The sequence below is a fragment of the Triticum urartu genome, unplaced genomic scaffold (assembly GCF_003073215.2).
Source record: "Triticum urartu cultivar G1812 unplaced genomic scaffold, Tu2.1 TuUngrouped_contig_6782, whole genome shotgun sequence".
NCBI lineage: Eukaryota > Viridiplantae > Streptophyta > Magnoliopsida > Poales > Poaceae > Triticum > Triticum urartu.
Window position 1 is genome coordinate 1 of NW_024117571.1, and position 16,766 is coordinate 16,766.

At 44.9% G+C, this 16,766-nt stretch overlaps 1 protein-coding gene across 2 annotated transcripts; it reads right to left on the reverse strand.

Moving 5' to 3' along the window:
• Nucleotides 1-5,145: 5,145 nt before the first annotated feature.
• LOC125531077 (protein ROOT INITIATION DEFECTIVE 3-like) lies at nt 5,146-11,590 on the reverse strand. 2 transcript variants are annotated; one of them, XM_048695488.1, is made up of 10 exons: nt 11,285-11,590; nt 11,140-11,202; nt 10,966-11,016; nt 10,744-10,871; nt 10,526-10,664; nt 10,242-10,441; nt 8,894-9,021; nt 5,972-6,165; nt 5,673-5,865; nt 5,146-5,365 (listed from the first exon to the last, which is right to left on the reverse strand). In XM_048695488.1, the coding sequence occupies exons 1-9, from the start codon at nt 11,492-11,494 to the stop codon at nt 5,725-5,727; spliced, it is 1,254 nt and encodes a 417-aa protein (XP_048551445.1). In that variant the 5' UTR covers nt 11,495-11,590; the 3' UTR covers nt 5,146-5,365; nt 5,673-5,724. The 2 variants fall into 2 exon arrangements, with proteins under 2 accessions (XP_048551445.1, XP_048551444.1); XM_048695487.1 differs by having other exon boundaries at nt 5,673-5,868.
• Between the last annotated feature and the right edge of the window lie 5,176 nt (nt 11,591-16,766).

Here is a 16,766-nt window from a genome sequence, read left to right on the forward strand (position 1 = left end):
AAAAATGCGCGTGGGCGCCTGCCGATCGATTGTCCGATATATGAAAGTCCACGCAAATCCGTTGGCACTCCCCGGAGCGTGTGTTCCTGCACGTTGAAATGTCAAACAAATTCCAACAAAAATTTCATGTGTTCGTTGTCACATCCAAATGCTACATACAAATTTGTAGGCAAAAAGATTAAACATTTTGGCCCGTGCAAAACAAAAACAAAAAACACCAAATGTTACCCTCAAATGGCACCCTAAATTTGTTTTATTTCACCGGCAAAACATAGCTGCTCTGTTTCGCATGAAAATTTTCAAGGATTCTTGCAACACTAACACGAGCATCAAAAAAATCAAAACTTTTTGAAAACACTTAGTACTATATATTTTTCCTTACTATTCACACGGAAGCGCTCGCTCTCGGGAGCCAAAACGTCATTCTCGTTGATTTGATTTCCTTGTTTCCCAAACTTTTTCTTCCTGCAAACTGCCAGCCAACTGACGAGAGATTCTTTTTTGTCTTTCTTGCCAAGAGTCTTCCTGTCGTTTGGCCGTACAAACATTCGTATTTGCTGAAGGCCAAGGGAATCAAGCTGTTGTTGTCTCACCTGACGACTGAAACATAGGCGACCTGGCAGGTGGAACGCGTCTATGACGTCCGCATCTGCGTACTGATTGTTGGAACATTTCTGCCTGCCCGGCCGGACAGATGGGTCGTCCGCCTGCATCCTGACGCTGTACACACGATCTCTGAAATTTGTGCGGCGTACGCGTCGGGTCCGGGACACATTTAACAACAAACAAAAATGGTGTTGCATCCTGGTGTTTTCTCCTTCAGATATGACTGGTAAATTTTCGCATGACAGTGTTTATTTTCTGCACCTGAAGTTGCAGTTGATCATGTTCTCCTTCAGATAGGAGTGGACATTTTTGCTGAAAGGGGGGAGATTTTTTTATTTTTTTGTGCGAATGGGGGAGAGATATGATGCATTGTGATAATAAGCTAAATTAAGAGAAGAAACGGCCGAATTTATTCCGTGACCAAAAAAATGGCAGGTCAATGATTCCTCCTTAAACTAAATGGAAGAACGGCACGTATTGTGTTGGTTCCACTTATGAAACCAAAAAAAGGGTCAATGTGTGGTTGTTGCTTGCAGGCTAGCTCGCGGACGGCAACCTTAGCGTGTTTCAACAAATTAAGATACCCGATACCAATAGCAGGCCGATCTTCTTTAGTTGAGGCTACCGGCGGTTCGTCCAAGGTGCTGTTACTAGCATCAGGTCTATACAAATCATGCTAACCTTAGAACTTTACGCGAGACTGTTTCTTCCAGACTTCTCTTTACATTTTCAGTATTCCATCGACAACCGTGATTTAGCAGCTTTCAGTTGGTGCTACATAGTACTGTTCGGTAACCTGTTAAGTAAGGTGAATTCATCAGCAAGAAACGGGTGGAGAAGTTTTCTACTACTCCCTCCGTTCAGAAATACTTGTTCTAGAAATGGTTGTATCTAGACTGATACAACTATTTCTAGGACAAGTATTTCCGAACGGAGGAAGTAGGCCGGATGATCGAACACAATGTCTAGAAATAGAAAAAAAATAGGAGACTCGTCGAAGGAAATTGTCAATGCTCGGGCGAATCATCCACCACCTATAATGTGATTGAACATGCACTACTAACATATTCAAGTTGTAAGGGCATTTCTAATACAGACCCTCAATTCCCCCCTATTTGTCCGGTGGACACTTTTGGCGATCCAATGTCATCCCTCAATTGTCTGTGGACACGCCCGAACTCCAAAATCACTCAATCTAGCACCAAATAAAAGAAAGAGTAGGGTAGTCCGGATGTGTCCATGGACACCGCCAACTTAGCATAGGACCCACCCCTCAAAAAAAACTTAGCATAGGACCCCACCACAAACCCCTTTTTCCCTCTCTCCTCTTTCCATTAGATAAGGAGCGGACAAGTAGGAGATTGTTGGATGGTAGTCTTGGATTGCTGACATCCGCTCAGCTGTCCAGGGAAAATCAAGATGTCCATTTGAGCTTTACTCTTGAGATGCCCCAATTATACGGAGGCTACTTTTCAAGTTGTTGGCTAACTTGATCATTTGAGTCGCCTGCAAAAAAAAAAAACCTAACCATTTAAGGCCGCTTTGGATATCATTCTTCTTGAGTGTGTTGCAAAGACTTTGAGTTAATTTGGGCTTGATGTGGTCTTTTAGTGGGCTTGGGAGCTCTTTTATCGGGATTGGGCTGCTTGAGCCGCATAGATTTGGATATGATCACACAAATATCTTGTAGATGCAAAAAAAAAAGGGAGCTCCTAGTCAGCTCTTTAAGCGCCGTCTAGGCAGCTGGCGCTCGCGTGCATTCCAGCGGGCCGCGGCCCAGTACTGCGTCACCTCGCCAGACCGCTTCGCCGGCTCGCAGGTCTGCCCGTTAGTTTTTTTCCTTTTCTTTCTCTAAAAAAGCTAGATTTTTTATTCAGTTGGTCTCCTAGGAAAAAAACTGCAGGTTTAATTTTGAAAAAAAAACATGAAATTTAAAATGTTTATTGATTTCAAAAAATAGTTCACCAATTTTGAAAAAAAGTTCATCAATTTTGGAAATAAGCTCATCAAATTTGAAAAAAGTTCATTGATATGAAAAAATAGTTCACAAATTTGAAAATGGTCCATCAATTTTGGAAATAATTTCATCAAATTTGTAAAAAAAAGGGCATCGATTTTGAAAAAAAATCATCAATTTTGAAAAAAGTTCATAGATTTTGGGAAAAAAATCATTCAAATTTGAAAAAAAAAAGTTTATTCAATGAAAAAATATCATCAAATTTGTAAAATGTTCATTGATTTTGAAAAAGATGCTCACGAATATGGAACAAGGTTCACGAATTTGAATGAAGTTCATGGATTTTGGGGAAAAAAGGTTCATCAATTTTGAAGAAGAAGTCATGGATTTTAAAAGAATTCGAGCATTTAAGAAAAATAAAAACGTTCAGAAAAAGCCACAAACTGAACAAAGAAATAAAAGGAAAGAAAAAACTGGTGGAATAGCCGAGTGGTTACTATGCTTACCTTTTTTTTGCGAGGGGAAGGAGAATTCATTAATCAAGCGGCAGCGAAGTCTGCAATACATAGGTCAGGTACCTCCTCATGTCCTGAGCGAAGCCACACCGCAGTGCGCTTCTTTATTCTACCATAGTTCGCTAGGTAATGACTAACAATGTTTTGCTCTCGCTTAATATGCTTGACTAAGAATTCCCTATTCTCCTGAAGAAGTTGTTTAATTTCTTGCACCATCATCACGTGTGCCGATCTATCCTCTCCCGTTTCAGTGATTAGCTTGACGACTTCGGAGCAGTCAGTTTGAATAACAATGGGCAGGGCTGACCACTGAATGGCAAGGGAAATGCCTTCCCAGCATGCATGTAGTTCAGACTCCAATGAAGACGCGCACCGGCACAGTTCGCGGCAAGACGAGTAGATGATCGCTCCCCTATCATCCCGAAGGACCATCCCAGCCCTCATTGTATCATCTTTCTCTGAAAATGAGCCATCAATACTTAACGCCGCCCGCCGGCGGCGCGTCCAATCCCTGCCTTTTCTTTACTACCTCGCCCGCATGTGATAATGCACGCCTCTTGTACTGAGGTACAGTCACCATCTAGCCTTTAACATGGTCACCATTGGGATTGGCCTGCAAAGCAAGTAAGGAGCATATGTAGCTGGAGAGAAACCGGGTCGATGCCTCCACTGGTGGCGGCCGTTTGTGATGGACGATCTCATTTCTCACGTGCCAGCATCGCCAAATGGTCATGAGCGTGTACAAACGCTTCTCCTCCGACAACTCCGCTAGCACTTGAAGCAACCACTCTCGCCCTGTATTCACCAGTCGTCGGACGTTCGGAATACTCCATTGCTGCGCCATTGCCTGCCACGGCGCGACTGCTCGAGGGCATCTGCAAAGAGTATGAAATGTGTCCTCCAGTTCGGTGGCACACACAGGGCAAAGATTAGGAACTTCAAATGTACGATGCTGCTTATTAACCCATGTAGGTAAGCAGTCAGTAGCCACCCGGCACGCGAACACACTTGGATTACTATGCTTACCTTCGAACGCACTTGTTGCTGGTTCAAACCAGTAGCTTGCAACCTTTTTGGGGGGTTTACAGAATTAGTATATGGGCCAGCTCAGGTAAGAGCGCCTTCAGGGCCAGTTAACAAAACGTACGTTAAGGCGCCGAATAGGAATTGCCAAAGAAAACTACAAATATCTTGTGGCGAGGAGCTGCATATGGAGAAGCTCAATGTCACATTTGACTAAGAGTCATTACGGAGCTGCATGCTGAAGTTTTGGGGATGATCCAAACAACAGCCGAATCTCACGAGCAAGCCAATTTTTTGGTGTGGTCGTCGCTGGCTGTAAACCAAACACACCCTTCTTACCACTTCATTCGCCATAAAACGGGCGCGATGACCGTTGTCGAATGCATGATCTAGCATAGTGTCCTTAGTGCCGATGGTACTAGATGTACTAGATGAAATAGGGTTATCTTGTGCCAAATAATGCATCGTATCGAAAGCTTTTTAACTAAAACGAATTGAAGGGATAGATAGAGCTTACTTCTCTCGTTTCGGAGCCATCTCAATCCATAAAAACGATGAAGAAATGAAGTAGATCGAAGAAAGGGAGTGGAGGGGATGAGAGAGGGAAGTCCTCTCTATTCTTGCGGCCACGTAGGGGAGAAGATGGAGGCTGGTTCGTGGATGGGCCCCACAACCCGGCCCTCACGGGATTAAAACTGCTGAGCACCTACCGCCGGGGTCTCGAGCGGTAGGGTTGTACATGCTACCGCCAAGGTCCCCGAGATGGCTGCCGTTTACTGCAGCTAACATGGATGAATGGGTTGCTTGTACAACCCTACCGCCAGCCTCTGGGGTCATATCAGGCTGAATTGGCCACGATAGGCAGGCAATGACCCGGAGAGGAGGTAATTCTGGGACACTTTTTGCAGAATAATTACATTGGAACGACATCGCCATGTAATTGGTGCACAACGTTGGAACGATTTAGAGCGTTAGATCAGGAGATCCACCCGGTACATAATTGAGGACCAGGCAAATAATAACTCACTACAGTGCACCCTACACTAAGCAAAATTTCCTTCATTTCTGTTTACTCAGTCAGTTTCACATGCCCGTCTTTGATCCGTTTACAGTTTTTTTCATATTTCTGGTATCGTTCCGCCACATGTCGATTGACATATGGACGCATTTAAAGGTACAAGTTTCCTTGTTGCAAGGAAGTCATCTTCGGCATCCATGGATTTCCCAGCTTTGCTAGTTGAACAGTTCTTCGCCACAACCCCCCCTGCACAATGATCCAGAAACATAAATTGCCACAGGCAACAAATAGCAATAGAAGACAACGTATATAGATGGTGCAATATGATTCTGGTAAGAGGTTCACAAATGAGTTTCAATATCCTTTTTTTCTTAAGCTACATAAATCCACAAGTGTAGAACTAGGGCAAGAAAAATCATCGATCACCGTATGTGGAAATATCATCATCTGACCCCTTTTGAGCTCACAAGGTCAACACTGATACAGAGTAGCCTTTCACCATTATCCATTCTAATTAAACAACAAAAGAAAAATACTAGTATGCAGTTCTCACCTAACTGGCAGTAATGGCCTGTAATATCCAGTCTTGTGGTATCATATGTCCATTAAGATGGCATATCACCAAGAACCTCATGCACAAAGAGATCCTGCAACTCTAGGTATTTACTTCTCCATTCTGTACCCTGTTGGTTTGGTACGCCATTCAGAGTGCTCACCCCAGAATCAAATAACCTAGAATTGCCATGCTGCTGGACCAAAGTATAACAATAAGATACAACACAAAGAAACATGAAAATAGAAGGTTAATAAATGTGTTACACAGAATATAAGGGAATACGAAAATCAGCTGACCTGCTGTGCATCCAAGAGCTGCTCTAGAAGGTTAGAGCTGAGATTTCCAGCAATATGAACATCATTTTCAGGGTTGGGCAGAATTACAGCCCGTGGTTCAACTTCGCCACTCGCTGCAAACACTTTACGCAATGGTTGTAAAGGTGGCAGATTTAATCTTTTGGGTGTTACTATGAGAACATTAGTTACTGGACCTGTGAGACAGGATTTTTATCAAAATCTCTGAAGACAATTTTCCCTAGGCATGATTCAGAAATTATATGCATAGCCAAATGGCATAATAAAACATTATAGTATGGCAATTAATTGAAACAGGTTCACAGAACAAATGTGAGTGTACCATGGGATATATTATATTTTATCACGAGAGATGAACCTCGCACAAAAGGGCGATTGGCTTCAGTGCTCCACATTTGAAAGACTTGTGACTATAAATAAACAAAAATAAAGTACCAAAGCACCTAAACAGTTGCATCAGTTGAGTTGTCAAGGGGTATTCAATTTGTTCACTCTTGCATACATTTACACCAGTTGAGTTGTCAAGCAAAACAATCAAGTCAAGTAAATGAATGGTGAAAATCACTCTGGTAATCGCAAAATAATGTATGCAGTTAGCCACCTGTTACTCCCTACTGCTATTGATCGCTCACGCCTTTACTCCGTTTGAGTTTTTACTCATCAGACATGACAAGGAAATTAATGGCTTGCGCGTACGGACACTGAGCGCACATGGCAGGGGCTGGACCTGCAGTTTTCGTTGGAAGAGCGTGCCCTCTTTCATGCCTCCACGACCATGGCCATTGGGGACGGATCGACCGCCCTCTTTTGGGAGGACCGCTGGCTCGGCGGCCTGTCCGTCCGTGAGCTTGCGCCCATGCTCTTCCAGTGCATTCCCAAGCATCGCCGGAAAGTGAGAACGGTGGCAGAGGCCTTGGCCGGCAACAGCTGGGCGCGCGACATCCGTGGGCTGCTCGGCCTTCCCGAGATTGGACAGTACCTGAAGCTCTGGCACCTTGTGCAGCACGTTGAGCTGTCCAGCGAGCCGGACAAGCTGCTCTGGAGCTGGACCGCTAACGGCGTGTAAACTGCTCAGTCCTGCTACCGGGCAACCTTCCAGGGCGCGACGGGCTGCCACTCCTGGAAACTCATTTGGAGGAGCTGGGCACCGCCAAGGGTGAAATTTTTCCACTGGCTGGCCTGCCAAGATCGCTGTTGGACCACGGAGCGGCTTGCACGCCGTGGCCTGCAGCACCACCCGCGATGCCTCCTATGCGACCAAGAGCCGGAAACGATCAGACACCTGATGCTCGCGTGCCCCTTCACTAGGCACACATGGCATGAGATCCTAGCTTGGCTGCGCTTGCCGGCGCCGACGCCCGAGCACGACGACTCCATCATGGACTGGTGGCTGCGCGCAAAGGACTCCACACCGCCAGCGCTCCGCAAGGCGCTCAAATCCGTGGCGCTTTTGGTGCCGTGGATGATCTGGAAGCATAGGAACGCGTGCGTTTTTTACCATGAGAGCCCATCGCTCAATGAGCTTGTCGACCGGATCAAGGACGAGGCCCGATGTTGGGCAAAGGCCGGGGCTCAAGGGCTCAGGGTCGTTTTGCCATCATCATGGGATGTCCACTGATCATCCGACAACTGTGTAAATCTGCCTCCTAGGAGGATGTAAATTCCCTATCTTTCCAATGCAATGAAACGCAAAGGCCATTTGCGTTCTCTCGAGAAAAACAGTTCTCCACCATACCCTTGCTACACCACAATCAGTTGCACCAGCTTGCTGTGCTGTTATAGCATATCCCTTGTTACTGGGGCTATTGTGCACAACAAAAGTTAAATGGTTCCATCGTGCGTGCATGAAGGACATAGAATGACATGTTCTCCAGCATGAATTACAAACTATCACACAGATCAAATGAACACTTGAACACTTGCCATCACCATTTAGTAAAAAGTAGGACTTGGCTTTGGGTCTGTCGTGATACTACAGACGATTAACTCAATATGACACTACTGGTCTGTTTGGTTGGGGACTAAAATTGCCACACCTAAGTTGAGGTGCTAGCCCACACCTGTGGCACGCCACAGAAAGTGTGGCGGGCTAAACGAACGCCACACATTTGGCGAGAATCTCTGCTGCAGAAGCTCTTTTGCGCTGTGGCTAGCCAACCTTCATGCAGAACCAAACACCTGCCTAGGGAAGCGTGGCCCACCACAGCTTTGGAGTGGCGATGTATGGCTGAGAACCAAACAGCCCCTACAATACAGGAAAGTATCGAAATAAAAAAATTCCCTTGCATCTTTTCATAACTACCTTAAGTTAAAGATACTCAAGTTTTCTCCATGGTGACTGGTGAGTGGTGAGTACTCATGCAAATCAAAGTTGTTAACCCGTAATGCTTACATCAGCTGTCCATAGGTAAATTATCCCTGTACACCAGTATGTGCAGGGTGCATACAATGCAAACTTCAAATGTTCTCGATATACATCTTTAATGGAATTAATGCGGTAAACCTACAACCAATACTAGAAAGGCAACAAACTAGACGTGTCTCAATCTATTGAAGGTGCAGACATTTAATAACATTTCATTTGCTTTTTCTAATAGGAATATTTCTACTTTCTGGTCACCATTAAGCATGCTATACAAGCAAGCAAGGCAACAAGCTAGACATACATGTCAATCTACTGAAGATGCCAGCATTAAATAGCACATCTCATTTGCTTCTTCCAACAGGAGTGTTTCTAATAGTCACAATTAAGCATGGTCACGACCATCAACTTCTCTCACACACAGAAAAACAACTCCATAGTCCACGATAATGCAGAATACTTATCAAACAGGTTCAAACTTTTCACATTTTCTACATAAGGTCTGGAGAGCAAAAGTTCAAGTGTGGAAATAAACTACGAACCTTGGGAGTGTTTGAATTTCCGGGTTACTTGCTGACTTCTGGTATCCCAAACCCGAACATTACCATCCTCCGAACCAGAGACTAGTAGAAGGCCATCTGTACTTGATGTTAAGCTCGTTACCGCCTTGCTGAACAAATTACACAAATCACCAGGATCAATTAAAGAAATTTTGCAACACAAATAACAGAATATTTGAAATGAAGCGACTCAAACTAAACAGCGTATTTGTTGAGATCTTAGTTTATCTTGTACCACTAACCAAAGTACATATATCTCCAGTAAACGGTAAACTAAACTATATACGGTGAGTTATGAAGTATTGGTCGAATGAAATAATACAAGTTCAAGCATTGTGTGAATAAAAGTTCTTGCACATTTCTTTATTGCTCCCAGGCACCTATACCAGTACCCGAGCACAGCACAACCAAATCTAGTACCAGTTAACAGGACATACTCTCCTTGATCAAGAGACCATTCAAACATTTCTGTTTACAACTTCAAGTTCATGGACCAAGCAGCTTATCGCCTCAATTTTCGCCAGAAGTTCACCAGCAGACTAAAACATGGGCAGCAGCAACGGGAAGGATGTGCAGCCCATGGGGCAGCGACAGTCCTCCTGCAACTCGGATATAGCAACCAGAAGGAGAGTTCAATTGGTGTATTTTTCAGACCTACTTCCCATCTAGTAGTGGTGTAGAGGTTAGTAAGTACTAGGTCAAAGCAAGGACAAGTGAGTTAAGTTATGAGTACTAAGGTTGAGTCCTCATAGCTACTGGCATGTAATTCGTCAAAAGACAAGCCTCAAACAGATAACTCGTCTATATATGTTATTTGTCAACCCTTCTAGTCCTCTCACTGCAATCAAGTGTGTCTCTCCTTTTAAAAGCCCAATCCCCTTCGCGGCATGTCGTCCAGCAATCTTCTGCACAGTACTGATACCAAGGTGAACTAACTTTCCACAAGTTAGAATAATGCTTACTCTGACATATAGTTGATATCAAAAGCAACAGCCAGTTATTGTTAAGCATATTTGCATACAACACACTAACACATTTTATGCATATGGATTGTACTTCACTAATACTAGGGTATAAAATTATAGCATAAATACAAAATCAAGCAAAGTACAACAGTAAGAACAACAAAATAAGCTGCATTGATTTAGCCAGAGAGTGAAATGGCAAATTCAGATCTCAAGCCCAGTTACAGCACAAGCAAACAGGACAATTTTTTAACCAGTCTACGCATAGATGACATAAGAGAATCTCTGATCTACGTATTGGAGCTACTTATATCATCACATGATAAAAGAGACACACTAAGGAAAAACTAGGACAGTAAGCAAACCTGTGGTCATCCAGAATACCAAGAATAGACAAATCATCACGGCCCTGAGAGGAGACATCAACACCCATAGCAGTAACATATATCTTTCCATCTCTACCACCAGCATAGAAAATATGACTTCTTGGGTCTATTTCGACAGAATCAATAACAGCAGGAAATGAAATACTTCTCAGCATTCTGCCCTCTGATAGACTCCATATCTGGGCAAAGATAACAAATATATGAGCATTGAGATCCTTCATTATCTCACAACTAAAAAGCAAAAGAAGTAATTGAGCACACACTTTACATGTACGATCCTCTGAAGATGACAAAGCAATTGCTCCATGAAAACAAGCAATATCAGTTACAGGAAGTGTGTGCTGATTAAAGTTGTATAGGTATGGTGTCTTTGCCTCAAACCTTGATTGCTCATCAAGCATCCTGCAATCAACACCAATTAACCCGGTCAAACAAAATACAAAATAGTTCACCCAACTTTTACCCTCATCAAACTACATACGTGAGCAGATCCCAAACTTTGATGCTCCCATCCTCGGACGCCGAGACAAGCAACATGTCATACAGGGCTAGGCACCTAACATCACGATAGTGAGCATGCCATCGGACAAGCAGCTCTCCACTAGCCACCTACACAAAGCACACAAAATTTAACATGTGTAAGCTGGAACAACTTTTCAATAACAGTTCCCACCACACCACCTAGAGACCACAATCCCCTCACCTCCCAAAAGAATATGTCACCGGACACACCGCCGCCGATGAGATAGTTCCCCTCTGGATCAGCAATGAGCGCGCGGATTGGCTCGGCGGGGGAGCCCCCCCCAAGACCCCCCACCCCCCCCCCCCCCAAAAAGAATAGCCCCCCGGCCCCCCCCCCGCCGATGAGATAGTTCCCCTCTGGATCAGCAATGAGCGCGCGGATTGGCTCGGCGGGGAAGCTCTTCACAGCCACCTGAGGCTGCAACAGGAACCGACAACACAAGCTCAGCCTAGGGTTTCGAGTTCAAGTAAATGAAGTCCGGTTTGTGAAGAGTGCTTACCTTGTCCCAGTGGTAGTAGTGGATGGGGGCGGAGTTGCCGGCGGCGACTTGGGCGGCGGCGAGGAAGCGACCGGCGACGGCAGCGATGGCACGTGGCCGGGAGGCGCAGGGGCGGTGGCGGATGGCCTCGGCCCCCGTGCGGAGGTCCCACGCGGCCACGCCGGCGTCGGTGGAGGAGGCCGCAAGCACCAGTTGCGACGGCGGCGCCATGGGAGTGGGGAGAGGAGGCTAGGGTTTAGGGTTTCCTAAACTGAAAAGCGGACTGGTTCTGAAATTTGAAAGGCAAGTGGACTTCGTCGCACATCCCGAGCAACTTCTAGCAGGTTCACCCCTTTTTCTTTCTAAAAATCAGATGTTAAAAAAAACGCATACTATCAAATCCTCAATAACTTGCTCTATCCCTAAAAGTTTGGGTGCTGCTACGCGTCCGCCGCCGGATCCGCCACCTCACAAGCCGTCAAATCTGATGGTAGTAGATGAAAAGGGGGAAAGAATAGATACTTTGATAATGCAGGAAGCAAGAACAATAAAAATTCAGGTAGTGACAGCAGATCCTGGAGAAAAGAGGATAGCCTCGAAAACAACAGCAAAAAAGACAAGGTACGGGAGGAGGGAGAAGTTACTAGTCCACTAAAACTCACTGATGGTCGGGTATGTACAGAGAAGGGAGTTAATGATCGAGTAAAGAAACTCGGTTTTGAGGATCAGACGTCGAATGAGACCAGTACGGTTCAGGACAAAAGGGACGGTAGGGACATGTTTGTTGCAGTACAGTCTTGTACAGAAGGGTCGAGTGATGCAGATAGGCTGCCAGTAGACTCCGGCAAAGCAGCGCAAGCAGGGCCTGAGGTCAGCGATGTGAACACCCCCATGCACATCGACCATCGGATATCGGGAGCAGTTTAGCAGAGTCCAGGGAAGATAAAATAGGGCGGAGGGAGTACATGGGTACGTAAGCAGAGGAAGGTTGGGAAGGGTGTTGGTGGTATGAAGGGCAATACTATAGAGAAGACTGAATCTATGATGGGAAAACGAGGCTCTGATGAGACTGGTCTGGAAGGAGATGGGGACGGAAAGAAGTTAAAGAGGGACATAGAAGGAGTTGAGGGAGAGGGTGTTCCGATCAATGAGAAAGCGGGGCTGTCGGCACAGCTCCGCGAGCAGAAATGAGAATTGTGACGTGGAACTGCCGGGGGCTCGGGAACAGGCCGGTAGTTCGAGGTCTTCTAGAACTCTAGAAGAAGGAGGATCCCGATGTAATTTTTTTTCAAAAACTAGGATGAATAAAAATAAAGTGGAACGGCTACACCAAACCTTGGGGATGACACACCTCGTCTACAAGGTTTGTGCTGGGAAGAGTGGTGGACTATCTATGCTTTGGAAAAGAGAAGTGAACCTGAGCTTGAGATGGCTTGGAAGAATGCACATTGATGTGACGATCGAAGAAGATGATGGATACAAATGGAGACTTACAGGCATCTATGGCGAGCCTAGAACTGAACTCAGGGAAGATACGTGGCGTCTTTTACGTACACTACATCAGCAAGAAAGGCTACCCTGGATATGTATGGGGGATTTCAACAAGATCCTCTACAACTTTGAGAAGCAAGGAGGGGTGCCCAGAGCCCAAATTCAGATGGATCGTTTTCGTGATGCTTTAAATTTGTGTAACTTGAACGACCTTGGTTTCGAGGGTGATGTATTTACTTGGCGCAATAATAATTTCCGTTTGGATGGTTACATTCGTGAGCGTCTTGATAGGGCTGTTGCAAATCCTCAATGGTGTATGCGTTTTCCAGGTTACAAGGTACACAACGGCTGCCCTGAACATTCAGACCATAGCCCGATCATCCTTGATGTTCATGGTGCGACCAAGAAGAACAGACCAAAGCCGAACAACTTGAACAAGAGGTTCGAAGCTCGCTGGCTTCTTGAGGATAATTGTGAACAAGTGGTGACTGAGGCGTGGGAAGATGCAGCAAGGAGTGGTGAAGGTAAGGTGATGGAACGCCTAAAGGTAGTGTCCAGGAGGTTGGATGAATGGAGCAGAGAAGTGTTAGGAGACTTACAGAAAAGAATCGAAAAGCTATGGGCTGAATTGGAGGAACAGGAGTGAGTGTCAGGAAGGAGCAAGTGGTGTGATTTAAACTTGGGCGTCTTGAGGATCAGCTGGACGTGTTTTGGAAACAACGTGCACATGTGGGATGGTTGACGAAAGGGGACCGAAACACCGAGTACTTTCATGGGTTTGCCTCATCGCGGAAGAGAAACAATCAGATCACAAAGTTAAAAGGAGATGATGGGGTGGAGGTAGAAGGGGAGGAGGGCTTAAAGGCCCTCATATCTAACCATTTCTTTGGCTTGTTTACCCCCATGACAGGTGCAAATATTTGGCAAGTACTACAGCACATTCTTCCCCGAGTCACACCTGAGATGAACAACTTTTTGTTAAAAGAGTACACCGCCCAGGAAAAGTGCACTAGATGATATGGGTGATCTTAAAGCCCCAGGGGCTGATGGTATGCCGACAGTGTTCTACAAGAGATTTGCGGTACGGTGGGAGAAGTTGTGGTCCAAGAAGTTCTACACGTGTTGCAGGGCGGCAGTATACCCGACGGATGGAATGAAATTATTGTTGTGCTCATCCCGAAGGTTCGGAACCCAGAAAGGATCAAGGATCTTCGCCCTATTAGCCCGTGCAACGTGGTGTATAAACTTGTATCCAAAGTTCTTGCCAACCGACTCAAGGTGATCTTGGATGAGCTCATTTTGCCTAACCAGAGTGCATTTGTCCCGGGGCGATTGATTTCGAATAATACTATCTTGGCCTACGAGATGACACATTATATGCGTAGGAAGAGGAGTGGGAAAGATGTATACATGGTGCTCAAGTTAGATATGAGCAAAGCTTACGATCGGGTTGAGTGGCCCTTTTTGGAAGGAATGATGACACAGTTGGGCTTTGCAGGGGAGTTTGTACAACTGATTATGCAATGTGTCACCACTGTTTCATACTGGTTAGAGTGAATGGTGACTTAACCAAAACCATCGTTCCGGGCAGAGGTTTACGACAAGGCGATCCAATCTCTCCGCATCTCTTCTTAATCTGTGCTGAAGGTTTTTCAGCTTTGCTACATCATGCAGAAAGGGAAGGGCATGTACGCGGTATTCAACTTGCCCCTGAAGCTCCCCGGGTCAGTCACCTCCTTTTTGCTGACGACTCGCTACTTGTCATGGAAGCTACAGTGCACAGTGTGCAAGCCATCAACGGGATCCTACATGCATATGAGGAAAGTTTAGGACAAGTGATAAATAGAGAAAAGTCAGCTGTCATGTTCAGTACCAATGCCAAACAGTGTGTCAAAAACTTACTGTTGCAGGAACTTCAGCTAGGTGCTAAAACGAAGGAAAGCAAATATTTGGGGCTGCCAACATACATTGGAAAGTCAACGAAGAAATGCTTCACATACATTAAGGACAGCATTGTGAGCAGACTTCACGGAGGCATGGAAAGATGTTTGTCTATGGTTGGGAAGGAGGTTTATGTTAAGGCAGTTGCCCAAGCCATCCCGACCTATGCTATGGCATGCTTCGATCGTACTAAATCCTTGTGTGATGAAATAAGTCAGTTCATATGTCGGTACTGGTGGAACCAACAACCAGATGAGAGGAAAATGCATTGGGTCGGATGGGAAAAATGAAACTATCAAAGGAGGAAGGCGGTCTTGGGTTTAGAGACCTCCACTCATTTAGTTTGGCCATGCTCGCGCGTCATAGTTGGCGATTACTCCGGGCCCCGGACTCCGTTTGTACATGTGTCTTACGAGCCAAATATTACCCAAGTGGAAACTTGCTAGATGTTGAACCAATGGCAGGTATGAGCTACATTTGGTGTAGTATCTGATACGTCTCCAACATATCTATAATTTTTGATTGTTCCATGCTATTATATTATCTGTTTTGGATGTTTAATGGGCTTTATTATGCACTTTTATATTATTTTTGGGACTAACCTATTAACCGAAGGCCTAGTGCAAATTGTTGTTTTTTTGCCTATTTCAATGTTTCACAGAAAAGGAATATCAAACGGAATCCAAACGGAATGAAGCCTTCGTGAGGATCTTTTTTGGAACAAACGCAATCCAGGAGACTTGGAGTGGAGGTCAAGGAAGCAACGAGGTGGCCACGAGATAGGGAGGCGCGCCCAGGGGGTAGGCGTGCCCCCCACCCTCGTGGGCCCCTCTTAGCTCCACCGACCTACTTCTTTCGCCTATATATACTCTTATACCCTGAAAACATCCAGGGGAGCCATGAAACCACTTTTCCACCGCCGCAACCTTCTGTACCCGTGAGATCCCATATGGGGACCTTTTCCGGCGATCTGCCGGAGGGGGATTCGATCACGTAGGGCTTCTACATCAACATCATAGCCTCTCCAAGGATGTGTGAGTAGTTTACCATAGACCTTCGGGTCCATAGTTATTAGCTAGATGGCTTCTTCTCTCTCTTTGGATCTCAATACAAAGTTCTCCTCAATGTTCTTGGAGATCTATTCGGTGTAATACTTTTTGCGGTGTGTTTGTCGAGATCCGATGAACTGTGGGTTTACGATCAAGATTATCTATGAACAATATTTGATTCTTCTCTGAATTCTTATATGCATGATTTGATATCTTTGCAAGTCTCTTCGAATTTTTGGTTTAGTTTGACCTACTAGATTGATCTTTCTTGCAATGGGAGAAGTGCTTGGCTCTGGGTTCCATCTTGCGGTGCTCGATCCCAGTGACAAAAAGGGAACCGACACATATTTGTATTGTTGCCATCGAGAATAAAAAAGATGGGGTTTATATCATATTGCTTGAGTTTATCCCTCCACATCATGCCATCTTGCCTAATGCGTTACTATGTTCTTATGAACTTAATACTCTAGATGCATGCTGGATAGCGATCGATGTGTGGAGTAATAGTAGTATATGCAGAATCGTTTCGGTCTACTTGATACGGGCGTGATGCCTATGTTTTTGATCATGCCTAGATATTCTCATAACTATGCACTTTTCTATCAATTGCTCGGCAGTAATTTGTTCACCCACCGTAATATATGCTATCTTGAGAGAAGCCACTAGTGAAACATATGGCCCCCGGGTCTACTTTACATCATATAAGTTTCCGATCTACAATTCTAGTTTACTATTTATTTTTCAATCTTTACTTTCCAATCTATACAACAAAAATACCAAAAATATTTATCTTATTAACTTTACCAGATCTCACTTTTTGCAAGTGGTCGTGAATGGATTGACAACCCCTTTATCGCGTTGGTTGCAAGGTTCTTATTTGTTTGTGTAGGTACTAGGCGATTTGCGTGTAGTCTCCTACTGGATTGATACCTTGGTTCTCAAAAACTGAGGGAAATACTTACACTACTTTGTTGCATCACCCTTTCCTCTTCAAGGGAAAACCAACTCATGCTCAAGAGGTA